Source organism: Meriones unguiculatus, chromosome 15 (genome assembly GCF_030254825.1).
Source record: "Meriones unguiculatus strain TT.TT164.6M chromosome 15, Bangor_MerUng_6.1, whole genome shotgun sequence".
NCBI lineage: Eukaryota > Metazoa > Chordata > Mammalia > Rodentia > Muridae > Meriones > Meriones unguiculatus.
Window position 1 is genome coordinate 46,143,474 of NC_083362.1, and position 26,923 is coordinate 46,170,396.

The following is a 26,923-nucleotide window of genomic DNA, read 5'->3' on the forward strand; positions in this document are numbered from 1 at the left end:
ATTGTACTATTATTGCATTGCAGCATAAACTATTGCTATTGGAGTGGTTTTTGAAAACCCAGTTGGTACCGACTTTGTCAGGTGCTGCTTGGCACTGGTAGAAGTCAGATTAGCACCCAACCAAGAGATGAAATCTGTAATCAGTGTTTGCTGTAGTCTAAAGAACTGAGAAGGCAAGGGGGAGGGGGGCCTGGCGTACCACAGAAGAGACTGGAGGAAGCACCCATACTCCACCTCTGAGGTGGAGAAAGGGTGGAATTATGAGACTCCATGCCTTAGAACACAGCCTCTCTTGTTGCTGGCTTCCCAGAGCGGGTGTGATGGCACTGGCCTGCTGATGTGGGACCAGCAGTGCTGCTGGAGTCAGGTGCTGCCAAGGTGACTTTCTGTGTCTCCACCACCCAGAGCAAGGATGGCACATCTTTCCCGTTGCCTTCCATGCTTCCCATTTGCTTTTAACACCCTATGTTGCTGGAGACTAAAAGGGAGCCTGGCAAGAGAGGAAGCTAAATTTGCCAAGTCCTGGCCTTAAGGCAAAGTAGAGAAGTACGGATTGGAGTCTGAATAACATTAATAGCACGAAAATCAGTCTAAGACGATTCTTCAATGCATTGATATGAAAACATCCATGGATTTTTTAATTGATCTATTATTACAATTTATTCACTTTGTATCTCAGCTGTAGCCCCCTCCATCATCTCCTCCCAGTCCCACCCTCCTTCCCTCTTCTTCCCCTATGCCCCTTCCCTAGTCCACTGGTAGAGGAGGTCCTCCTCCCATTCTGTCTGACCCTAGCCTATCAGGTTTCATCAGGACTGGCTGCATCCTCTTCTTCTCGGGCCTGGCAAGGCTATACTGTCTGCCACCCCAGGAGGAGGTGATCAAAGAGCTGACCACTGAGTCCATCATGGATTTGTTGATACTGAAACTTGTTGTTTTGTGCTTTGTTTGAAAGAGGCTGTCCATCCATCCATTTGCCTGCAAATTTCATGAGTTCCTTGTTTTTACTGGCTAGATAATATTCCATTGTGTAAATGTACAGTTTCTTTACCTATTCTTTGGTTGAGGGATACCTGGGTTGTTTCCAGTTTCTGGCTATTATGAATAAAGCTGCTGTGAACATGGTTGAGCAAATGTCCTTGTTGTATAGTGGAACATCTTTTGGGTATATGTCCAGGAGTGGTATATCTGCATCTTGAGGTATCGCTATTCCAGTTTTCTGAGAAAGCGCCAGATTGATATCCAGAGAGGTACAAGTTTGCACTCGCACCAGCAATGGAGGAGTGTTCTTCTTTCTCCACATCCTCGCTAGCATGTGTTGACACTTGAGTTTAAGATCTTAACCATTCTGATTGGTTTAAGATGGAATCTCAGTGTTGTTTTACAAAAGTGAAAATTCCAACTGTTCTATTTTACCAATAAATACTCAGGAGCCAGATGCTGGGGTGAAAACCTGCTAGCTCAGAGAGGCAGAGAAAGTACCCGGCTGACCTTCCTTAGCTTAGGTCCAGATGGAAAAAAAAAAAAAAAAAAACCAGAACGCTCACTAGCTTAACTGACAGCCCAGGAAGAAAAGACCAAAAAACCCAAGGCCAAATCCTTGCTAGCTCAAAGCCCAAAAAGCCAGGAGGCTGAGGAGCTGAAGCCAAAACTAAAGCCAGAGCTGAAGCTAAAAGCTCTTCTTCTCCACACTGTTTTAAATACCCTTCAACTCAAAGTACCTCCTACTCTTTAATCCCTGTCAACTGGTTTCTTGTTCTGCCTCTTGATCTAGGGTTAGCTTTATTAAATTCTGTGTACATAAAACTCTCAGATTAAGGTGTGTGCTAGGGCTGGGTGAACCACGCCATAATCACCTGTTTACAATGAAAAGTTCTTGGGTTAAAGGTGTGTGATAGGACTCAGCTACACCAAACAAACAAGAAAAAAAAAAAAAAAAACAGGGTTTTTACAGTTCACAATGGCATCAAATATCTTGCAACATCTCTGTCATTTTGATGAATGAGGTAACATAGACCCAGAAAAACACACAGTATATACTCACTTATAAGTGGATTTTAGCCATATAGTACAGGATAGACATACTACAATGCACAGACCCCAAGAAGATAAGTCCAATGGGTATCTTAGGCTTCCTGTGGGCCTACAAGTTACGGGAGTAGGGATATCTCTGACACAGACTATATTGCCTGCTTTTTGATCACTTCCCCCTGATGGGACTTCCCTACCAGGGCACAGGGGAGGAAGAGGAACTCAGTCCTCATGTGAACAGATGAGCTGGGGTGTCTGGGTAGGGGGGCTCCCCTATTCTCATGAATAGGGGAGAGTGGATATGAGAGGGAGGGTGGGACTAGGAGGAGAATAGGGAGGGGCCTATGACCAAGATGTAAATTGAATTAATTTTAAAAATGAAAAAAAAAAAAAAAAGGCCATCAGCCTATACCTAGGCTTGGTTGGAATTTGCTGGCTTCAAACACATGATGCCCCTGCCTTGGCTTCCAGGGGCTGCAGTCACAAGTGTGAACACCATGCCTGGTAAACTCCACTTTTTAATGCTTGTCAGCCATCATCTCAACTGTCACTTTACACTTTCCTATATTATACCAAGACTGAAATTTTCTTTGATAACCGACTACATCTTAACTCCTGTCAACAGGGGGCGCTAGAGGAGAAGAGTACAGTGAGGGGAAAGGCCTTTCACTTGCTCCTTCCTAATCACACTTTTAGTCAGTTTCACCCTAGTAGGGGCATTTTGCCCACAATGCCAGTTGGTTCCAGCTGCCAGCTGGCTTCAGCACTCTCAGCATCAGCTGAATGTTCACAGTGTCTGGAGCTGTCCCGGCACTCTCTTTAGACAACTCAGGTCTTGCCCCTGAAAGGCCCTCTCCTGGGGTGTTGCCAAAGAGCGAGCAGTGCCCTCCCTCGGAGGTCTCCCAGATATCAAGTTTTACTAATCCAACCCTTCCCTTGTCACCTTCCCTTTGTCTCTAGTGCATTGCTAGAAGGGTGCAAAAAGACGCTCACAGGAAAGATTCTAACACTATCCAGCAGTTTTACATACGCATTTGCTATTTGTTTCTGTGATCCCACTTTTGAGGAACTATATCAAAAATTCTCTTAGACAAATGTCAGGATGCCATGGTATGTAATAACAAAAAAAAAAAAAGGAGCAAAAACATCCTACCCCACCACCACCACAACAAAAATCTAAGCAACTGCCGTTGATGGCAGGCTATCAAAAAACCCTCGAGATGAAAGCATCTTCTCACTTTTTGCAGGAGAGCAAGGGATAACTGGCACTGGAAAGATTTTCAGTTTGCATCTTCAGTAGAACCTGCTGCATGGATAAAAAGACTTGTAAAGTCTTAAACTTCCACTGGTTTTTATTGGTGTTATAATAGTGATGCTCTTGTTTTTAAATAGATCTATGGACAAAATAAAGCAAATAGCTTGATTTTCTTATTTTAGGTGTATGAATGTTTTGCCTGTGTGTGCATGTGTGTGTGTGTGTGTATGCTTCTGTGTGTTTATTTGTGTATAGGTGTAGGTGTATGTGTGTGTGTGTGAGATGTGTGCCTGGGTTCCTGGCCCATCCGAAGAAGGAAATCAGATTCCCTGGAGCTGGAGTTATGGATGACTGTGGGTGCTGGGAATTGAACCCTGCGCTTAACCACTGAGCCATCTCTCCGGTTTCTAGTTTAAGACTTTAGAATCAAGGTTGCTGGTGTCAGGGAAATGATACAATTCTAGATTTTATTCTGTTCACTATTGCTGTAGCAGAATGCCTCAAACTGAACAGTTTATAAAGAAAGCAGGTTTGTTCTAGTCCATAGTTCTGGAAGCTCTTCATCTCTGAGCCAGCTCCCCAGCCCATGTCAAACATGAAGTATTTTTCAAAAAAGAATGTTTGGCCCCTGTGGAGGTGGAGACAGAAGCTGATGTGTGTCAGTTCAAGGCCAGTAAATTTCAAACTAGCCATAGCCATATAGTGAGACTCTGCCACAATCAGTAAGTAAATAAATGAAGAAGAAGAATGCGAATGAATGTGTGTGCACATGCTTTCTGTCTACTGCATTTAGGGTGAAACATTGCTTTTGGCATGGAAGGAGAAGAGGGAAGGCCAGAGGGACTGGGAGTGGGCTACAGCTGGGATACAAAGTGAATAAACTGTAATAAATTTTTAAAAATTTAAAAAAGCAAAATAAATAAATGAAAAACAAAACACTTCATTTGTAATTTGCTTTAAGACACCCAGGAAGCCAGGAGGTGTTAACCGCTTTCCTCTAAGCTCGTGGCGCTGTCGAGATGCAGACTATTCTCTTCTATGTACAAACTGGGAAATTTTCACAATGAAAATGTTGTGTAGCTGGGAATAGTGGCACACACCTTTAATCCCAGCGCTCAGGAGTCAGGTTCAGGTGGAGATCTGTGAGTTAGAGGCCAGCCTGGTCTATAGAGACAGTTCCCAGACACCCAGGCCTTACTCAGTTAGAAACCCTAGGGGGCGCAGGGGGCGGAGGATATGGAGGAGGGAAGAAGAAAATGTTGTGTTTGCATGACTAAAATAATCTAGGGAGGTATACTAAGTGAAACGACATCTGAAAAATAATTTGGTCTCAGTTGAGACTTGCCAAGTTTTATAATGAAGATTCTAAAATGTAAAGAGAGCCAAAACGTTAACATTCTGGGCGTATAGAGATAAGTATTTCCCAAGTAAATAAATAAGGTTGATGTGAAGGGTCCAGCACTCTCAGGATGTGACTCAGCAAAAGAACCAGCCTTCCTTGACCCTAAACAAGCATCAATTCAAATGGACTGGGAGCCAATTCCAATAAGCAAGCCTTGGCACCGGATACCACAGCAATGACTCAGCAATGTCCTGGCTACAGAGCTGCGAGATCAGGAACCTGTCAGTCCCTTTTGATTCCAAAGCTAATGATTTCGGTGTGTCCTCTGCGCTGGCACACCCGATAGGGTCAGAAAAGTTTGCCTGCATTGGCTCTTCCAGGACTTTCTGGGAGGGTGGAGGCTTTGGGGCTCGGGCAAGCCCCGCCCAGCTTCCTCAGGCTACTTATTTTTTCTGAGGGCTAGCGCTACTTGAGACCTGCTCGGGACCTCTCGGGGGCGTCATGGACTCGCAGGAGCTGCTCTTCTTCGTGAACGGCCGGAAGGTGAGCGCCCGCAGGCTGCCCGGGCAGGGCAGGTAGATCTCTGCATCAGTTCCAGTCCCTTTCCGAGCCTGCACCCAGCTTTCCCGCTTTGGCATGGCATGCCTTTGAATCACTACCTGTGCATGGAAGACTAGGGGCATGAGAGACTGATGCATAATTGCCCAGGAGTTCTCCCTTCCCGACAGGTAGCATCCAGGTTTTCCCTCCCCAGCCCTTCATTTCTGAGCTCCTCCGGTTGAGCAACACCCAGCGTTGACAGCACCACAGAGATGATTCAAGCTGTCCCGTGATTTCTCAGATGACGTTGTGACTTGGTAGGGTCAGAAAAGTTCCTGGCACAGCATAGCTTGCCAGAACCAGGCGCTAGGGCTCCTTGCTGAAGTGGCATTTTGTTTTGAATGTATTCTTTGGCAATGGAGACCTTTATGGCTGCCCCAGGCAAGGCCTATTACTTGGAGACAACAGAGCCCCGGGGCATCCTTTAAGGCAAAGATCTGAGCAATGGCCCTGCTTATTTGGAGAGCTCTCAGTATAAACTGATAGCACTTTGAGGCAGAAATGGAGTTGACAGTGACAGTGCTGCTCAGTTCAGATCCACCTATGGTCCCTGCATCTGGCTAGGGGCAGCCAGAGCCCTTACACTGGCTGGCACTGGCTGATCCTCAGGAAGCCAAGGATGATTTAACAGGCCTTTCATGTATGAGGCCTGTTCTGAGGCGGTGAGGTGATTCACACAATGTTTTGTAATGTGTTTTCTTGAAGAACAGGGTCTCCCCAGTTATAGCACCCCTTAGGGTCCCACAGCACCACCATGAAGGTGAGCTAGGAGAATGAGGTGAAATGGTTGTCCTGCTCCTTCATATTTACTTCTGCATGAAAGAATAAGCATGAGTGTCCCATCCTTATTAAACAAACAGGAAATCCATTACAGGTCTACGGATCAATATGCATAAGGAGTGATCATGAATATTCAATGCGTGTTTTCATTAACAGCCTAACATATGCTAAACTGTGTTTGGACCTTCCGGAGACAGCACCGCACAGAAATGATGAGGCCCCTGCCGGTGTGGCGCTGACACTGCTGGGGAAACAGCCAATGTGCACATCAATAACCAGAGAGAGTGTGGTGTCAGGCAGTGGCATGAAGACAGAGTGAGATGAGCAGGAGCTGATGGGGTGGATTCAGGGGACACTGGAGCAGTGTCTGCGATAAAGTAGGACCCAGTCAAACATACATATGGGGAAAGGACAGATAAGTCCTGGGGCAGGATAATGCGTCCATGCTCTGAGAACAGGTTGTTAGCGCTGGAGTAGAGCTTTCTAGGTCATGCTGAGTTTCCAGTGAGCCTGAGGTCGCTGTCTCCTGCTCCATCTCCCTTCCCTGCTTCCAAACATGAGGGTTTGTAGTAAGTAGAGCCACTTTATGCTCTACTGATTTTTAAAATAAATGAGCCTGCTCTTATCTGAAGGCTCGTTTTATATCTCTTAGTCCCGCTGCTGGCATTGCTTGGCCTCCAGGTGCCTTGGACCTGCTCCTGGGATCAAATGTTCTGTGATCATTTTGTGAAGTAGGCTCTAGAAATGCTGCTTTAATTTGCAATCTTATCCACCCCAACCCTGCCAAACAACAACAAAATCATGTCAGCTTTCCGAACCCTTATTGTCCCTCCCAAGTTTAGTGAAGCATGTGTTTCGACACTGGTGAGCAAGCCTCATTGCTACATGGATAGAAGCAGAGAGTGAGGGGCTGTTGGGAGAAACATGAGAAGCCCCTGGAGAGATGGGCCCTGTGAAAAGCCAGACTTCTGTGACTCAGGTCTGCCTTTGCAAGGACTCCTCTGGAAGACCTTCAGGAGACCTGCTGACCAGCACAGCAGGCCTCTGGCTTTTGCTTTTTGAGAGGAACCTTGAATGCAAACGTAATGAAAGTTAAAAGTCCAGTGTGCTGCTCACAGGAGATGAGCTGGCAAGACATGAGGGGGACATTTATGTATCAAAGACATGTTGCCAAAGAGTTTTAAGTTCTTAAACACAGGGACTCCGGTACTAATTCACCCACTCTTTCTGGTTCCTCTCTGGGTGGAGGAGAGGGTCATTTAAACAGTTGTCTGGCCATCTGGGGAATCTCCAGCTGGCACACAGATGATAATTTAGCGTCATCCCTCCTGCAGGCTGGGCTTGCAGGTGGCAGAGGGGAGGCGTGGGACAGCTGTCGTAATTGTGAAGGTTCCAGGTGATGCAGGCTCGTGGCAGTGGTGACTACGCAGCGGAGAACACTCAGAGCATCCTTGTCAGACATTCAAGGAGCGGAGCTCGGAGACATTCTCTCCCTCGGTGGAGGGAGAGAATAAGGCTGTGAGTGGGTTGGGGAAAAGAGGGAAGAGAGTTAGCTCAGTGAACTAACACGGAGTTTGTCTGCGATCCGAACTCAGGCAGTGGCTGGTGCAGGTGTGCTTGTCATGTTGCTGTGTGTCCATGAGAGGCATGCAGCAGTGGCGCGTATGCCTTCTCCTTCCTTCCCAGAGGGGCAAGGTACCCCAACCTGGAGAAAGACCGTTGGGGTTTATATCACTGTGGGAAACAAGACACGCTTCCATCTGTGGCGTGAACGCCAAAAGAATCTCCAATGCGTGGGGCATGAAAGCAGAAGAGGGGACCAGCTGGGGAACCACAGTGAGAGTGGGGGGAGATGAGCAGCGGCAAAGTACAATTGCCATAGATCCGTGACTTCATGGGCCGACTGAAAACATGTTTACATTTTATTTTCCATGTTTGAGTGTTTTGCCGGCATGTATGTCTGTGCAGCACAGTGTGTGCTTAAAGCATTTGTTTTAAATTTTAATCAAAATAGAGAAAACAGGATTCTGGCGCCAGCCATCGTGTTTCAGTTCCTGCCTTTCTGTCAGCCCCGTGCTTAAGTGGGCCTGGCTGCACGGCCACTCGTGACCCGGCTCACGCATTGGCTGCTTTAGTTCAGGGGTTTGGGTACCTGGTTGGTTGTGGTCTCCACTCACTTGGCAAACAAGTCTTCTCAGCGAGCTGCACCGGCTCTCAGACACTCTGCTCTGCCAGTGGCTCATCTCTGCGTTCCTGCTTTTCTCCCTCCTGGCCCAACTGTTCTGTTTTCCTCTAGTGCCTTTCCGGGAGAAGCTGGACAGAGTCGCTAGTGTGTCAGTGAGTGCAGGCGGTCACCACCTTAAGGAACAGTGATGATTCAGGATAAGGGACAGTCCGGCTTGGAGATTTATACTTTGGCCTGACTGTTGATGTTTTCATATCATGGGTGCACGTCTCTCAGATCAGCACGACCCTACCGGTGTGAGAACAGTATCATATCAGGTCGCATTTCTGTGTGTATAACTATGTTTCTTTTGCACAGGTGATAGAAAAAAATGTCGATCCTGAAATGATGCTATTACCATACCTGAGGAAGAAGCGTATCCTTTGCTGTGTGCTGTGATTGTGGGAGTTGGTTTGTGCCAAGTCCGTGAGCCTGTGAGAATCTGTGAGAGCAATGTGTGTATGTGTTTGTGTGTGAACTTGTGAGCACATGTATCTGGAAGTCTGTAGCATGTCTTGAGTATGTACGTACATGTTCTAGTGTGAGAATTTGGGTAAAATATGAGCGTGTAGATGAGTGTGAGTCTCTGTGTGTGAGCTTGTATGAGGGTTTGAGATGTTTGAGTGTGTGTGTGTGTGTTTGTGAATGGATCTGTGTTTTGTTTTCCTATGTGAGAACTGTGTTTTAATGAACATGAGTACATGAATTGTGTGTGTGTTAAGTGTAAGTATGAATGTATGTCAGAATGTGTTAGGTATGTGTATAAGCATTTGTATGTGTGTGTGTTTGAGTATGTGCTAGTGAGTCTTTAGGTGTGTGTGCACTTAGAGTTTGTGGGACTGACAATGTGTAAGAGTTTTGAGTATGTGAATGTGGGCCTGTGAGTGTGTGTGCATGAGTGTGCCTAAATGAATTATATGTGTGAGGGTGTGACTGGGTTTGTGTATGAGAGAGCATTTTAGTGAGTATGATTGTGTACATGTGAGTGTGCATTGTGTGAGTGTATATGAGTCTGTGTTGTGTGAGAATGTCTTGTGTGTATGTGAGGCGAGAGCATTTGAGTATATCAGGATTCGTGTGTTGGAGTTTGTGAGTTAAGTGTAGCTTTGTGTGATGTGTTTGTGTGTGTTTGAATGAGTGTGTCAGTGCATTCTCTTAACCTCTGCTTTAACACTGGCTGGCCTAAGATAGAGAGATGAGACAGGGGAATTAAAGAGAAGAGTGTTTAACGAATCAGTCATTAAGCTTCCTCTAGAATCAACAGACACTAGTTGTGCTTTATCTTCGATGACTGATGTTTATGGCATTAGAGAAAGAAAACACCCAGCGAGTGGAAAACTACGTTTGAAAATAGGACCCTCACCGCATTTCACAGTCCAGTGTGTGTGAACTCCAGTGGTGTCCGGAGGCCGCCTTCCCTCTACATTATATGCAAAATGTGGTGGCTCTGGTCGGTGTATTTTTCCATTGGGGATGGGTTACTTTCAGGCAAGTGGGTACGGTCCAGAAAGCCATTCAAGATCTTTAAGCATGAGGGCAACAAACACGAACTTTCTGAATAGCCCCGGCATCCATGCGTGGTAGTTCTTAGGGTTTGGTTCAGTGTGAGTGCCAGAAAACCCAGTCTCAACAGGATAGAAGGTCGAAGGTGCAAACGCGCAGTGCACTCCCGCCTGCAAATTCTCAAATCCTTGTACGCCTAGACGCTTCCCTCTGGCCCTCTTTGGTCAGCCTGTGTTCCAGCTTCTTACAAAGGGTGGGTGCCAGCTGTAACGTACAAAAGGAAGCAGGAAATGGCGAGGCTTAAGTGGCAGCCCTTGGTGAATTCACACTGAGCTCTTCCATACATGTCTGCGATGGGGTTAGACACCTAAGATGTCTATTCAAGAGAGAGAGAGAGAGAGAGAGAGAGAGAGAGAGAGAGAGAGGAAGGAAGGAAGGAAGGAAGGAAGGAAGGAAGGAAGGAAGGAAGGAAGGAAGGAAGGAAGGAAGGAAGGAAGGAAGGAAGGCCAGAAAACATTTTCTTTAACCCACCCCTTTTCAGTGCGCCTCACGGGCACTAAGTACGGCTGCGGAAGCGGGGGCTGCGGTGCCTGCACTGTGATGGTCTCCCGGTACAACCCTAGCACCAAGGCCGTCAGGTACCTTGCTGCGAAGTGCAGCTATGCGTGAACGTTTCGGTGCTTGCGTGGAAAGAACTGTGCTAAGCACTGAGGAGCCCCAGGATGAGCAAGACTAGGAATAGATTGGAAAACGAGCGCCAGCGGGGAGCGGAAGGGCTGCCGGACGCAGGTGGGGAAGGGAGGCTGCTTTGGAAAGGGAGTGGAGGGAGGAGCCACGCCCGCACTCCCGAGGTCCGGGCCTGCGCACACCTCCCGGCTCCCAGGCGTGTATTCTTCAACAAAGAGTTAGATGGCATCGCTCTTCTACCTGGAGCCGCCCTGCTTCCCTGTTTTGGTTAACACTCTGTATTTATCTTCACCGAGTCATTGTTTCCCATATTTATCTGTGCGGCAGTCTCTCCTCTCTCCTCTTCCCACCACCTTCCTCAGTCCCCACATTCCGGAGAGGACCGGGATCCTTGTAGGAGTCAGGGCCCTGCTCTGCCTGCATTCCCTGAGAAATCTCTCCGGGCCTCACAGCCCGGCTGCCAGCCTTCTGGAACAGCGGAAGCTCCCTTTGGTCTCCTCTCTTACCTTCTAGGCTTCGAGAGATCTTTGGCAGCCGTGTTGCCTTATTCTTAGCCCCTAGAATGATGACCTTGTACTCAGTGAAAGCCTACATACAGTTTTCTCTCAGTTCTGTCCATCCCATCTGTGTTACGGAGCCCGGGCACCCTGGGAATTTCTTTCAGTCTCTTCCCCACCTCTGCTTTGAGCCACCATCGCTAACCCCAAGCACACTGTGCACGCTGGTAGGAAAGGGTCCAGGTGTGTTTCAACCCATCATATCCATCCACATGTGACCAGTAATGGTCTGGTTTCTCCTTACTCCTGTACACGGCAGACTCTTAGTCCTCACATTTCAGAAACATAGCGGCAATATCTTAAGGCCGAGGACAACTGTCCATGTATCTTCTCTTTTACTAGGATTTAACACTTAACAGAGTGTAGTGTTTTTTAGCTTCAGTTTGGGATGAATTTATACATACACACATACATATATATATGATGTTTTAAATGAATTCTTTCAGAATTTCATACTTGTATACAGTTTATTCTCATTATATTCACCTCCTCTTCTCCCTGATTCCTAGATATACCCCACTCCCACTTTTTTTTAACCCACTGAATCCAGTTTGTGCTGCCATGCTCTCATGGCGTGGGGCCAGCACCCCCCCCAGCATGGCTGACTTAGCCTACCCCACACCATAAAGAAGATTGACTCCCCCTCCCCCAGCAACCTTCAGCTGTCAGTAGCTCCCAAGGAGATGAATTTTTTTAATAACCTGATTTTGTAGCTTTCCTGGCTTACTTGGTTTTTAAAGCAAGATGGTCTTCCGATTTGTTACATTTAAACTCTGTGGCCAGTGTTCAAACTCAGCGTCCCTAGGAGGCCTGGTCGCTTGCTTGCTGTGGGGGATCTGCCTGATTGTGGCCTTGGATAGTAGCCTTCTGCCACAGCCGCTGTTCGTCACCCCCACTGGCTTTCCTTCTGTCCCGCTCTCTTCCTACACATCTCAGCGCATTCCCACCCCAGGGTCCACACTTAGGCCATCCGTCTGCCACTCACGTTGAGCTCCCTCAAATCATCCAGAGTTTAGCAGAAGCATTAACTGGCTCACCCCTCCCTGGTTTCCCAAACAAGGCTGCCTCCCCCTGCCCTTCCCCCACGCAGCACTTATCGCTCTCAATGCGGGGGAGAATTGTCTTTTCTTCCCTCTGCTGGGGCGGGTCCATCTCTGCTCACTAGTGAGTTCCAACACCTGCCGCTCTTCCTGGCCCATAGTTAGCTACACAGTATTTCGGTTTACTTATCAGTAAGTGATACCTTTCCACTCTTTCTTTTGCTTTCATCCTATGGAAGCAACCTTCGTATACTGCTTAAACATGCATTTTTTTCCGGTACAGTTTCACGAATACCTGTCAGATAACAAATGCAATTTTAATGGCTTGTGTGTTGCATCATTTCAAAGCATCAAAACCAACTCCCAAATAGGGGATTATTATTAGCATTCATCAGTGAACCTTGTTATAGGTAATGGTTATGTCCATGACCATTTACTTATATCGACAGAGATATAAATGCAGAGTTAGTGAGCAAGTGAATTTCAAAGTTATTTTTATGTCTTCCAAATGAACTATCTCCCAGAGGAACTCCGAGAGAGTGTATTTTCACTCATTATGAGTGGTAGGAGTGTCATTTGCCAATTCCTATGTTAATAATGGACATTATAATTTTTGAAAATGTTTATGATTTTATTTGATAAAATGATGTTTCTCATTGTTTAGTTCAAATCTCTTCCAATTATTATAGGCTTTGAACATTTTGCTCTTGTATCCATTGCTCATGCTTAGTTGTGTTTAGTAAATGAGAAGATTTTAAGTGTTGTTTTGAATTGGGCATTTTTATCAGTGGTCCGGTGGGTTGGAATAGCTCTTTTCCTGACACTGTTTCTTCTTTTGAGGAGCAATATCAAACTCGCTTTATTGCCCAACCAGCCTTGGCCCCTGCAAGATGGAAGCAGCTTAAGGTTCATGGCCAGTTCCATGCAATTAGAGAGTTTCAGCCCTGATTTGAAAGGAAAATAATTAAGTCGGTTGAAGCTGTTCAGAAATCGGAACTCTGAGATCTAATTTTAATTCTGCCGCTGCCGCTCCAGCTGTGACCCTGAATAAATCACTCTGGTTCTCTGATTCTGTTTCTGCAAATGGAGATGTGCTGAGGATGAAATCCAGAGCCTGGGACATCACTCCTGACCTGCCTCCTGGAGGAGTCCGGGGGGGGGGGGTGCCTACTCCTCTTTCCCACCAACGTGATGATGCAATCTGTAACTCGTGCTTCTCTTTTCCTTTCTGAAGGCATCATCCGGTGAATGCCTGTCTGACCCCCATCTGTTCTCTGTATGGCACAGCTGTCACTACAGTAGAAGGCATAGGCAGCACCAGGACCAGACTCCATCCCATTCAGGTGAGGGTGCACTGCTTCCCCAGGGGAACCTGGAGTTACAAAGTCTGGGTCGGGATGTTTGGTCACCGGTAACAGTTAAAACCCACCTGGAGCTGAGAGTGAAGCTGGGACGCCAGGGCATAGAGCACCTGGCTTCGTGGGAAGATGCTTTGGAAGACTAGAAGACTGCCTTCTTAGGGAAATGCTGACGTGACCAGCTCTGTTTCTTCTGTGTCCCAAGTTAGAGGGAACCGTCCATCCATCTTGTATCAAACCCAGAAGGAAATACCAGCCATGTGCTTTGCCGTATACAATTTTTGCTTTGTTGTTGTTGGAAAGTGGAAAAAAATCGATTTAAAGGCTGATTTGAAAATATCATCCCTCCCTCCTCCATCCCGCGCTTAAAAAGATGTGCTGAGCTTGGATTTGTGGGAGGCCAGGCTGCGTCTTTAGACTCTGCGGCTTTTCTTAGAGCAACACCTTTCTGAGGGCTGTTGCTCAGACCCAGACCCCTTACACAGTGGACGTGATCCCCCCCCCCAACATGCCGTTGGCCCTTGTCTTGATCTAGTCATTGAGGGCCATCTCTGAGGAGTGGGTAGGAGAGGGACAAGACAGGAGCCACGTAGAAAATAGGCAAACTTCACATTCTGTAGATGTGATAAAAATCTTGGGTTTAATGTTCTGAAACCCATTAAGCTAAAAAAAAAAAAAAAAAAAAAAAAAAAAGAGGGTGCTGCCTGGACGCCCTGTGCAACTTGACCTCACACAGGCAAAGGGGTCCTTTTCATTTTCAACTGGTGCTGCGCTCTCATTGGTCTCAAGGCTGCTGGGAGACAGCCGCCAGGACGCAGTTCTCTGGAAGTCAGACTCCGAAGAGAAAAAGGTGGGGATGGAAAAAGTGAAGGCAGCATTTCTATCTCGATCGGATTCTGGGTTCTGGTGCTTTGTAAAGTCCTGCATGCTCGGGCATTAACACAGCTGTGGGAAGATCAAAGCATTCGTGGAATACTAAATGTGTGTTTGTGTGTGTTGTATGTTTTCATGCCCAAGTATGTCACTCTTCCACTTTTTCAACTCGAATATAATTTGGTCATTTCTTCCAACGACTCCTCTACTGCAGCGGCTCATACCCTCACTGCACCTGGAGGGTTCCTTAAAAGACGCAGTGTCGCCACAGCCCTCACACTCTTAAGTCGGTGGACCCAGGGTGCTGCTGGGGTGGTGAGCTGGCAAGCTCCCTGACCATTCAAAGACTCAGAACCAGAGCAGTCAGACTGGCCAGAGGAAGCCACCCGGGACAAGGGCTTGGGGGGGGGGGTGCCTCTCCAAATTCAGTGAGCACAAGAACGTTTTTGGGAAGTTGCTCTGAGATTTTAGGCCTGGCACAGAGCACAAGGTCTGCGTCTCTAACCTCTCCGTGCTTCCAGGAGAGGATTGCCAAGTGTCACGGCACGCAGTGTGGCTTCTGCACACCCGGGATGGTGATGTCCATGTATGCACTGCTCAGGAACCACCCAGAGCCCACCTTAGACCAGCTCACCGATGCCCTCAGTGGTAAGAATGTTTTTACTTTTTAAGTGATGACGATGACGGTAATAACTGGACTCCTACGATATGTCACATGATAAATTAAATGCTATTTGGAAATTAGTCTGAACTAGTTATAAGACAATTGCCATTAGATCTCCCTTTCATAGATGGAGAAGCAGAGATTTAGAGAAGAATTGATTATAAATTATTCTGCCGGCATAAACTTGATTTCTTGAAGTCGACCTGCAAACCAGAGCTACACGTGGTGTTTGGCTGAGGGAGTCCGTAAGGCACTTCCTCGCTCTCCATGTAGTTCACTTCTTTCTTACAAGCATCAGAAAGCCGGGCTACTCATCCACCCTGGAAAAGACGTGTTGTGTCGGAGTGCTGCATCGTTACCACTCTTTCCTGTTGTTTGAGTGAAGTATTTGTGGAGTCCTAGGCGAGAGGCCTGACTCTGGTCCCGACCCTCATCCTGGAGATAAGGTGGAAAAAGTGATGATGAAAAGTGGAAAAGGAGTTCCATTTTCAACAGGATTATACTAGGAAAAGAACGGAGATTGAATATCTCATGACTGTCTTCCGGAACACTGGCTTTAAAGCGAGGGCCCAGGGCAAAAGCAAGAGAAAGGGGGATTGCACAGCTGGACCTCAGTGTTGCCTCCCTGTGCTGCCGAGGAAGTGGCTGCTGCTCAGGGGAGATCTCCATCAGTGTCACAGGCGGTTTATCTATCAAGCCTGTGACCCTGGGATTCTGTCTCGGGATGGTTGCTCCTTTATTGGGCATGCTCACGCCCGACAATCTGTCTGCAGGGCTCCACTGTTCTTGAGAGTTATAGGGCAGTGTGGGAGGACTTGCAGGCTGTAAAGGATTGCATGCCAGCATGCAGAGCCGGTCAGGAATGTCACTCTAGGGTAAAACAAAGGAGACAGGTCAAAAGGAAGGCAGAGGTGGCAGGTGTCATGCTGGGTTTAGTTACCATCAATGCCTGTAGGCCGGAACAGCTTCTGAGTCAGGTTACAGATGTCCTTCACCACTGTGTAGCAAGGATCCGTGGGGTGTGGCTGAGCAATGGAGAACAGTTGAAGTCCTACTGAAGTCTGTGAGGGATACTTATTTTAATGACCCCTTTCCACTCTGAGCTGTTCCTCCAAATACAAGTCTCTCTTTCTCTCTCTCTCTCTGTGTGTTCGTCAGTAAATTTCTGAGCAAGTTTTAAGCATTAATAGTCTCTGATTCTCTGTCTACCCGGTGAAACGCTCCCTGCCTTTATTTGTCTTTGTCTCTTGCCTCTTTTTTTTTTCCTCTGCTCCGTCTTCTTCTTCAACAAGATGCCTCAGGGACGCTCAGAGCAAACACGGGTACAAAGGAATGCCAGAGCTCCTACACTGGGTCCTGCCTGATTTCCCAGAGGTCACGTTGTTGCTTTGTGGCTGTCAGTGATGTGAACACTGACCAAGGATTCTCAAATCTTAGGATGCTTAAGGCGTGAATGGGAAATGTATAAATGGTAAAGATTTGAGGCAACTGACCACTAGAGAACTTGACCATGTGCTGCTTCTGAAATAAGACCCCAGGGGCTGGGGAAACGGCTGCCAATAAAGTGTCTGCCATGCGGACCTGATTTTCGATCCCTACCACCCCTGTTCAAAGTCTGGGAGTGATGGTGTGTGGCCGCTGTGCTGTGCTGGGAATCGGAGGATGTATCAGACATGGGAGGATCCCCAGAATGCACTGGCCAGCTTACGTAGCAGAACTGATAAACAAGTTCAGCGAGAGTCTCTGTCTCAAAATAAGGTGTGGAGAGCAATTGAGCAGGACACCCAGTGTCCACCTCTGGCCTCCACGTGTGCTCTCACATGATTGTACACACAACAGGAACACATACATAGGCCACACACACAAGTAAATATGACCTCAGATTGGTGGAGTGATAACACAGAACCACTCTGAGTGGAAAGTATACCAAACCATTTATTGTAAATAGCTATGTGCTTAGTCAACTCCCAAATTCAGAAACTACTTATCTTTTCTTTACAGAATGACTTTGATCTGTCAACTGAAAATTCCCTCTTGTTTCTCTCTTCTTCTTTCCTTTGCACTGCCTCTGTCAAAAACTGATAGCTGCCACAGTAAGTATCAATAATGAAGGGAATCTTTCTTTAAATAAAAAAAGGAAAAGAATCTTGCCACTTGTAACAGCATGTGTGAGCCAAAGCACGTTACGCTAAGTGAAACAAGCCAGACCTAGGAGAGCAAACATTGTACCGTCTTGCTTACACAAGGAACTTGAAATAGTCCAATTTGTAGAAGCAGGAAATAGGATTGGGACCACAAAGTGATTACCTGGGGTGGGAGAAGGAGAACATGAGGAATTATCAATCAAAGGTTGCAAAGTTTGTCATGCAAAATGAAGAAGTGCAATAAATTCAACTTGGTTGCCATAGCTACCAATACTATGTTATATATTTAAATGGTTGCTGAGAGGACAGATCTTTTGTTAAATGCCTTCTCTCTGGCGAATGATTAAATAAATAAATGGCATGAGGAAACTCAGAGTGGTGGCTGTGCTCATGGTTTTGACTATGGGGATGGATCCCCAGGTACTGATTAGACGAATACGGATTTTTAGGTACTAACATTTCAATGAAATGGCTGTTGTTTCTTTAAGTTTAGCTCTTGATTTTAATGACCAAGTTTTTGTCTTAAAATTATTGTTTTATTTGACCATCTGTCACAAGAAGGAGGGTATGAAGTGTGTTTACAGAGAGTAAGTACAGATGGCTGAGATGTTTATATTTGTACTTCAAGACTCTTGACTAAATATCCCAAGATGCTGATGTAAGAAATGAAATTTTAGACACAAGACTTCAAAATTAAGACATCAAGAAAGCTTTTCTGTAAGATGGGGTCCTTCATCCTGTTATTCACTTGGCATTCCATGCTTCTGTTTGGGGCACTTGAGTAACCAACCTGGCTCTGTCTTCTTCAGGAAACCTATGCCGCTGCACTGGATACAGGCCCATCATTGACGCATGCAAGACTTTCTGTAAAGTAAGTAGAAAGGAATAGATGGTTGAATGGATTTCCCCCAAAACAAAACAAAGCAACGGTGTAAGAGTTGCCTGGTATGATTATGGCAACAGTCATTTCTATCAGGAGCATTATCTTGTGGTAGTGACACACAATTTCTGTGTATCATTCTCAAGTAGGATGCTTAACCTCATGGCCTGGATAGTGAAATTGTAAGCATCCGAGCAGTTGGACCTTGGCCAGAAGTCATTCCTTTCAAGAAGCTGCTCCTGATCTGTTTGCCCAAGTTAGGGACCCTGCCTGGGTGCCTCTGTAGCCCTCTGTGAACATGATACGTGTATATGAGTGACAGCGTAACACTGGTCACAGTAAGGCACCACTGTCCGTGAGCCATTCCATGTTTTTGCTGCACTGACTGCTTGGCAGTGGAGGCTGACCTTCTCATGGGCACAGTCAGCACATACTAATTAATAGCTACTCAATCATTAATATTTAGAAAACTAGCAAATAAAAACCTATGAAAGCTATTGCTTTCTTCTTCTTCGTTTTTAAATTATCATGCAAAGTAACAGGCTCTCTTATGGCATTTTAAAACATATTTAGTCATGGCTGGTCCTCCCCCGCCACAGACAATCATTTCTGCAAGCTGAACTGTGGAATGAATGCCTCATAGATAAGATCAAGCCAGATGCCAATTCTTGTTAGTGGTACTTGAAATATTGGCACTATTAATAATTAACATGGTTAACGTTTATCGCTATATGGCAGGATTATCTTTATAAACTTTTATAAACTTTTATCTTTTATAAACTTTATTAAATAATCATCAGTAGTCAAAATTTCTTATAAACTTAGTTTTTCAGCAGAGTTGGCTTGGATATGTTGAGATATAAATGTTTTTCATTTATGACACCTTACAGTATTGGTTCTGCAGTTTCGACTGTCAGCACCCAGTTAACAATAGAATCCTGCATGGAATTCCGACTTTTTTTTGTGCCCCCCCCCATTAGGCTTCTGGCTGCTGCCAAGGTAAAGAAAATGGGGTGTGCTGTTCGGATGGAGGAGTAAATGGATTGGCAGAACTTCAGGACGGCGATGAGGTCGGTGAATGGTAAAGTTGTTTTAAGGTTGCAGCTGCCGTAGTCTTCAGAAGAATCACTGCTGCCCGGGTTGACTAATTTGACTGTGCCGACGTGTCCCCTCTCCCATTCTCACTGTCCCTTGATAGTGTAAAAATTCAGCCTTCAGAGGAAATTGGGGAATGGAGAAAGGAGAGTAACAGGTACCGTGGTAGAGCTGGATGGGGCGGGGGTAGGGGTAGCAGCCCCTAATCGTTCTGTACCACAGTGGGGTAATTGTGTTCCACAATTAGTTGACGATTTCAGAATAACTAGTGGAATCCTTAACATTCTCAGCCCAAAGAAAGGATTCATGTCTGAGATTCTAAAAGTGTTTGAAAATTATTTGACGTTGTGAGCTTATCTAGCCTTAATTCTAAAGGTTGGTGGGTCTCTATGTCCTCAGAATATGTCCCAAATAATTAAATGGAGGCTGTACCTGTTCGTTTTCTGGAGCCACCTTAAGCTCAACTAAGAAATCAGTTGTTTCAACACTTCCTGTAGGTAGGCTCTGGCCTTGTGGGAGATAGGAATAGCATTCATGTAAGGAAGCAAATAAACCTGTCAGTGTTTATCTCTAATTTTTTGTAAGGCTGTAACTACAAATTTTTGACAGAGGGTATTTTTCATACCCTGAGGGAGGACTTTTCATTGATATCTATGAAATGGCTGTCTTAAATTTGCAGTGGGAAGACTAAAGGCAAATCGTTTACAGTCCTGAGAACTTACAGGAATGGTAAAGAAACAGTCCTGTGAATCTGTGACTCTGATATTATCATCCCTGGGAACAGCCGAAGGAGAGGGAAGCCCATGTTGAAAAGTTGTCATGTCTTCCATAGTCTTATTAATCTTTCTCGATTAATTTGTAGGAGCCTCCATTTCTCTGATTTCTTTTTTAATAACAATAGAGGAGTATTCCAGGGACTATTGAAGGTTTGCTATGTCCTACTTAAAATTGTTCATTAACTGGATTTGTGGCTGCTTGTAGCTCTTCTGTGGTCAGGAGCCATTGTCCCACCCATACAGGCAGTAAGGGTCTCCCCACATCCATGTCATACCATGCCGTGACATGACTTTGATTCCCCTTTTCTTTAAGGCATGCTGTATTATATATATATATATATATATATATATATATATATATATAGTCCTTTTTCTTTAGACTCTTATGGCCCATGACTTGTTTATAGTTCTTGTCTTTTCACCGTTTTCTACCTAGCCTGTTTCTTACCCAAGGGGTTCATGAAGCCTTTGGTGCAGTCCTGTCCTTTTCACAAGTAGACTTGCCTATAGGTCTTGGCTCTTCACCTCTCTCTACCGGCACCATTTCTCACCCTGGGGCTCTAGAAGCCCTTTGGTGACGTCCTGTTCTTACCTCAGGTAGACTTACCTCTACAGCTCCCTGTTGGGGGGCGGGGAACCCCTGCTCAGAGCCAGATGCTAGGGGCCCTTCTCATGGAGAGAAAGTGAGTCAGGCCATGGTCAGGGGAATTTAGCAGCTCTGACCTCCAGCAGCCAGGGGCTTCTTCATACAAGTTTCACACAACAGCTACAGACTAATAATTATCTAGGTACAGGGTATGTGTTGGATTTTTCATTACATGTCCAGGGTTATGAGTTTAGTTACAATTAGAAAACACAAACAGAACAGGTTATCATCAGTACTGTTGTTGTTGTTGTTATCCCTATAACTCTCATTTAAAGACTGTAAAGGCTACCTCCCCCAAAGCAAGCACATTTAATATATGACAGCCTGCTTTTAGGCTGGCAGTGTTTATAGTTTGAGAACACTGCAGACAAGCAGAAACTATCTGAATTTATGAAGAGCAAATACTAATACCTAACTTTTTACTGTATGTGTCATCATGGATACTGTAAGGTAGGAAAAGTTTATTTTAGTCAGTCTATCTTACATACTGAGTTTTATTCCCCTAGGACAACCCCCTCTCTTAAAACTACATTTTCAGAGAGCTTTAAGCCTATAATAAAATGAGGCCTTGAATCTGTAACCTATTCTCCTAGCCAGTTAGAGCTTGTCAGTTGTCTCTGTTTACCCTGTACCAATTATGCTGTTTGGGTTAACTCAGGAGCAGATACCCCAAGAAGATCATCTAGCTATGTGCTTATCTGTGCTTAGGAATCTCCAAGGCATAAGAAAGACTTCCAAATAGTGGCCAGGTAAAGGTGATTTTAGGACTTTGCTAAAAAGACTCAGACATAAGTTTTCTAGGAAAAGACATAAGCTGAATCATAATGCAGAATGTCTCCAGTAATGCAACAGGAAGAGATGAAAACCCAAAGGTTACAGACAGAAGGATAGTAATTGTAGCAATCAGCTCAGCTTTGCTGTAACTGTGTCAGACAGCTGTGCTGGCTTCATGACTCTCACCATTTCCCGTGGATATGGCTGTGCCACAAAGGGATCATGGCAGAGAGCTCTGTGATAACTCCTTTCATTCTCTCTCTCTCTCAAGAGATTTATTTACTTATTTTATGTTTGAGTGCCCTATCTGCGTGTACACCTGCATGCCAGAGGAGGTCATCAGATCCCAGTATAGATGGTTGTGAGCCACCGTGTTGTTGCTGGGAATTGAACTCAGGACCTCTGGAAGAACAGATAATGCTCTTAACCTCCAAGCCATCTCTCCAACCCTCGTTTTCTCTTTTTAAAGACAAGCCCAGAACTGTTTTCAGAAGAGGAATTTCTGCCACTGGACCCAACCCAAGAGCTGATATTTCCTCCAGAGCTAATGGTAAGGAAGGCAGTTGCTCGCCTAGAGGAACTCATGGCGAAATGTCGGGAGGGGCCTTTTCAAAAGCTAATGGTGCAGCTCTCAGACCCCCTCAGAGACAGCGCACTGGACAGTGGTCAGTGCAGATGTTCACAGCTTGTCGAAGGGCGGGGAATAATTGTGTGTCGAGTGCTCAGCATGAGTGGGACCTCTGCCCCACCCCTCCCCCACCCCAAGACTCAGGGACCATAGAGTAAAGGGGGTGGAAAGAGCATCTTCTGGATGTGACAGGATCGAACTCATTGCCTGCACAGGACCGAACCAGTCAACATTCAGCATGGAGAGCTGAGCGGCTCAGGAGCCCCAACTGCTAGCTGACACGTTATTGCTAGTCAAAGGCAGCCGGAGGGAGAGAGGGTCAGTTTTTTTTTTTTCAAGGGTTGAACAAGACCCAGTGGGTGACCCCATGAGTGCATGGGCAGCACCCACTGTATTCAGTAGGTTTTTGGAAAGAAGAGGAAATGAAGATGGGGGCATGTGTGTGTTGAGGGAGGTGAATCTTGGAGGAATTAGGGGACCAACGGGAGTAAATACAGCAACAGTACATGAAATCCATGTAGAACATTCTCAAGGAATTAATAAAACATTACAAAGAAAAAAAATTATGGGCAGATAGGCATGCTATCCTAGCTTCCGCACTTCCAAGTACAGAAAATGGGGGTCGAGGAGGAGGAGGGTGGGGAGTGGGAGAGGGTAGAGCTCCTGTGAGGAGTTGGGGCTGTGAAACACGGCCAGCGATGCCTGTTAAAAGGCGAGACTGCAATCAGTGTGTTTCGACATCCGCTTGCTCTCTCCTTCTGCTTAGGCTGAGGCTCGTTTTTCTGTAGGATGCTTTGGCAGAGTTGAGCATGCTGCTGTGTTAGTGAACAGCAGCATGAGCCGCTGAGAGATAGCAGAGAGCCAATGGCGGCTTCAGTTTCCAGGTGTAAACTACGTCAGACCTTAGCCTTGAACTCTGACTCCCAGGAAAAGGTCTACTTTTAGGTCACAAATTTTAGTTGTTAGAAGATACGTGTTTCTTTTCACTAAAATAGGTGGGAATTCTGTCACCCGATCTCTCAAATCCCTGTTGATTTTTCAACAGCTAATGGCTGAGAAGCAGCCACCGAAGACCAGAGTGTTCTGTGGTGACAGAATGACATGGATTTCCCCAGTGACCCTGAAGGAACTCCTGGAAGCCAAGTTCAAGTATCCCCAGGCCCCCATTGTTATGGGGAACACCTCTGTGGGTATGTGACGCCCCCGGGGACATCTTGTAAGAGAACATCTTGTGCTGATGTCAGGAAAATAGCCAGAAAGCTCAGCATTGTGTTGTTCAAGAGATGCCCAGTGCTCGGTGGCTGCCTGCCCTGTGCCGCACTGGAGCAGAGGCTGGCTTGCTGGCAGGGGTGCCAGTGTCCTGGCTTTCTACCTGGGCATCACCCTGGCTCTCATCCCGAAGCTGCTCTGTCTTTCCTGTCTGGGTGGTGTCTCAGTGGGTGTAACGTGTTCACTCAAACAGCAGTATCAGAGTTTTCTCCTTTTCCACGAAGGCCTAGTGTGGCTGCCCGAATCTCTGTAGGTCTTCCTGGATCTCCTCCCAAGCGAAATTTGAATGTGCCATATATATTGCACACGTTTTAGGGCTAACAGCAATTCCAATGAGCCCCTAATCAGCCACCATCTCTGCTTGTGGTTTGCAATAAACAGACCAATAAAAGGAAACAACTTTCATATGTCCAAAGACGTTTTAATTGCAATTCAAAATTAAGAGGGTCATTAGCGTCCTTTTGTTCTGATCTAGTGTCTCTCACACAATCCCTTAGGGCCTGAAGTAAAGTTTAAAGGTGTCTTCCACCCCGCCATCATTTCTCCTGACAGAATCGAAGAGCTGGGTGTCATAAGCCAGGCCTGTGACGGTGAGTTCTTCAGGTCTTTGTTTCCTTGGAACCAAGTCAGCTGCTTAGTCTGGCAGACAGGCAGCCAAGAGTCCTTTCTGGTCACAGTTCACTGGTTCTCTTCAGGCCGAATGGTGAGGATCTGGAGGGAGTCCATGAAGTCTCTGAAGTTTCTACTAGAAACTGTGTTAGAAATGTTCCTATCTGTAGTGTCAGGGAGCCTGTCAACTGTTCAAGGGTGAGTCTGTGGGTGCAGAACAGAAGACAGAGAGTAGTGAGCACCGTCCAGAGCATGCAGAGGGAAAGGGCTGTGTGTTAAACAGCAGCTATATAGTCCAGCTCTTTCTTGAAGGAGATTGGTTTAATGGCAGTGAGGAGCAGCAGTCACCATCATGGGGTGTGGGGATGAAGCTCCTGAAATCCAATTCTTGGCTGTGACATATAGTATCTCTAAGATCTCGAGAAGGTGACTGAATGGAATATATTTTGTCATCCATCAAGTGAACCTACTAATACCTCATGGTTATGTTTTAACTCATGGTGAATGTTTTAAGGCTGTCAGAAAAATGTGTGATAATCAGTATTCAAGGAGTCTGACCTTCATGAGTTCCACCACCAACTCCACCGTTAACCCTACCACACATCACTGCCATCGCCACAAGCACCTCCATCACTATCAGCATCTCCACCATGGTCATTTGTCACCACAGTCATCACCATCAACACCACCATTACCGACAGGCACAATAGCGTGGATCCAACATTAGAGATCCTGGGACTGAAGCTTTGGTCTCGTGTTTTGAGGCCACTGGTGGCCATGTTGCGTTACTTACACAAAGCTCTACTTCAGGGCTGACCCTGGGGGCTGGCCTCAGCCTGGATCAGGTGAAGCATGTTCTGGCTGATGTGGTCCAAAAGCTTCCGGAAGAGAAGACGCAGACGTACCGTGCTCTCCTAAAGCACTTGAGAACTCTGGCCGGCTCCCAGATCAGGAACATGGCTGTATGTATTTAGACAAGTAACCTCTGGTGTTCGTGGTGGCTGTCACTGATGACTCCTGTTCTTTAAAACACAGAGAGAATGGCTCTCTATAGCACCACTGAATCCTTATCTTAGTGCTTATGCTTTGTAACTATGTCACAGAAGTGAAAGTAACTATTTTTAAAAGTCTTTAGGGGGCCACATCGTGAGCAGACATCTGGACTCAGATCTGAATCCCCTCCTGGCTGTGGGTAACTGTACCCTCAACTTACTATCGAAAGGTAAGTAGCAGTTTCTGCTTGAGAAGTTATTAACCTTGATTTGTTCCTCTCACCTCTGGGGAGGCAGCAAGTCCAGCTTGAAAAATGATTATCCACTGTAACATTAATATTTTCCTTTGCCTTTTTGAGGCCAAACAGTTGGTCTGTCCATTTGAAAACTACCTATCAGTCTCCCCACCTGTCCCTTCCTGAGACCTTGCTCTATCAGGGAGCCAAACTCTTTGACGTTGAGACCTGCTGCTGCCATTACAAATGTGTTTGGCTGCATTCGTACCTATCCTGGGACTCATGGACCCTGTTGGCAGCAGGTTAGGCACATCTGCTGGGTATTTTCTTACCCTACGCTGGGCAGGCTTGTGCTGGCTATTGTCCAGATGTGAGCTGATCCTTGGCAAGAACAGTAAGTTCTGAGAGCCACGGAGCTCCTTCGCTGGAGACTCCCCCATGGTCCAGGGTGTTCGACTCCCGTGCCATGCTTTGGGCTTGCGCGTAGCTTATCTTTGTGGAATGCCTATGGATCATTTTCAGCTGAATCATCATTTGACCTTGTGCTGTATTTATGTACCTGACTACTATTTTTGAGTTTGGTTCTTCTTACTCTGATCTGTCTAGTACCTATTAGGAATTTCTTACAGCTGGTCCTCTGCAAATATATGGAGGTTTCATTCAAAAACATGAGCTAGCTTTCTGTTATCTATTTTGTGAAATATCCCACTCCTTAGAGCATCTAAACTACTAAATAATCTTAAGGTAGAAGATTTAAATTCAAGGTTTCACCTCAAGTAACACGCTTTTGTAAAAACTCTTGCCGAGAGAATACAAACGCGAAAGGCTTTTTAGATTTTTACCCTCAAGACATATTTTGCCATGGCTTTAAACCGTTCCTGACCAAAGGACTGAAATTCTTTAGATGCTGGGGGTTAGGAGAATGACAAAATAAAATAGCATTCAGTGATGCACAAATTCACTGATGGGATTTTTTTATTCGCCTCTGTAGATAACAGGGCTCCTGGTTTTAGAAAAAAAAATGAAATGATTGTGGATTGACTTGGTCAGATAACAAAAGGGATTTTACCATCTACTTCCTCATAGCAAAGCCTTAAGCCAGCTGTGCCACTGGGAAGGGGACCGCTGGGGTCTCTGTTCTTTAGGAAACTCTGGGTGATTTTTATCTGCAAGCAAGTAGATAAGACAAAAAGAGGGAGGAGGGCGAGGCTGGAAGAAACATTGAAAGATGCTGTCAGAGAATACACACAAGAATACGCGAAAGAACACACCACAGCAGCCCACAACAACCAGCAGAATTATTTCCTAAGCTTAGGAAGTTTGTTCAAGAGATTGAAGATGCCAGAGAAGGTGTCGTTCTTTTCCACAGATGGAGAACGGCAGATCCCTCTAAGTGAGCAGTTCCTTCGCAAGTGTCCTGATGCGGATCTTAAGCCCCAAGAAGTCTTGGTCTCAGTAAGCATCCCCTACTCCAGGAAGGTGAGGATGGCTCTCCCTCCCTGTTTCCCAGTTCCCCCATCAGTCTGTAGCTTGAGTGGCCTCAGGAGAGAAGTGTGTTAGCAGAGGAGATGGAAGTGACAGAGGGGACTTGTGTTGTCACTGCGACCCTGCTGTGCAGTCCTCTGTCATTCTGAGAACTAGGAGAACTTCTTCTCTCGTCTGCACCAAACTCTGAAGCTACTTTTAAATGGATTTTAATACACACTTTGTCCTGTCAGACTTACTCCCTAAGTGAGACAGGTCTACCTAGATCCTGGGTCTTGAAAGAAGCTAAAGAGAGAGAGAAAGAAAGAGAGAGAGAGAGAGAGAGAGAGAGAGAGAGAGAGAGAGAAGAAAAGACATTTGCAGTGGAACTGAAAGGGGAAAGCATGGATTTAGGAGTTGGGTAGACTGAAGCCTGAATTCTGATTTCAAGACCCGAGCTAATTACTGAATCACCTCAAGTCCAAGGCTCCTCATT

At 46.0% G+C, this 26,923-nt stretch overlaps 1 protein-coding gene across 1 annotated transcript in view; it reads left to right on the forward strand.

Annotated features, from left to right (window-relative positions):
* The first annotated feature begins 4,941 nt into the window (after positions 1-4,941).
* Positions 4,942-26,923, forward strand: part of LOC110559600 (aldehyde oxidase 1) — a 63,486-nt gene continuing 41,504 nt past the window's right edge. The window contains exons 1-13 of the mRNA XM_060368395.1: positions 4,942-5,171; positions 8,551-8,608; positions 10,277-10,373; positions 13,254-13,362; positions 14,772-14,898; positions 17,868-17,929; positions 18,919-19,008; positions 21,699-21,779; positions 22,903-23,047; positions 23,624-23,716; positions 24,546-24,697; positions 24,864-24,957; positions 26,333-26,442. Coding sequence (XP_060224378.1) covers positions 5,130-5,171; positions 8,551-8,608; positions 10,277-10,373; positions 13,254-13,362; positions 14,772-14,898; positions 17,868-17,929; positions 18,919-19,008; positions 21,699-21,779; positions 22,903-23,047; positions 23,624-23,716; positions 24,546-24,697; positions 24,864-24,957; positions 26,333-26,442 — 1,260 coding nt within the window. The 5' untranslated portion in view covers positions 4,942-5,129. The remainder of the gene's footprint in view (positions 5,172-8,550; positions 8,609-10,276; positions 10,374-13,253; positions 13,363-14,771; positions 14,899-17,867; positions 17,930-18,918; positions 19,009-21,698; positions 21,780-22,902; positions 23,048-23,623; positions 23,717-24,545; positions 24,698-24,863; positions 24,958-26,332; positions 26,443-26,923) is intronic.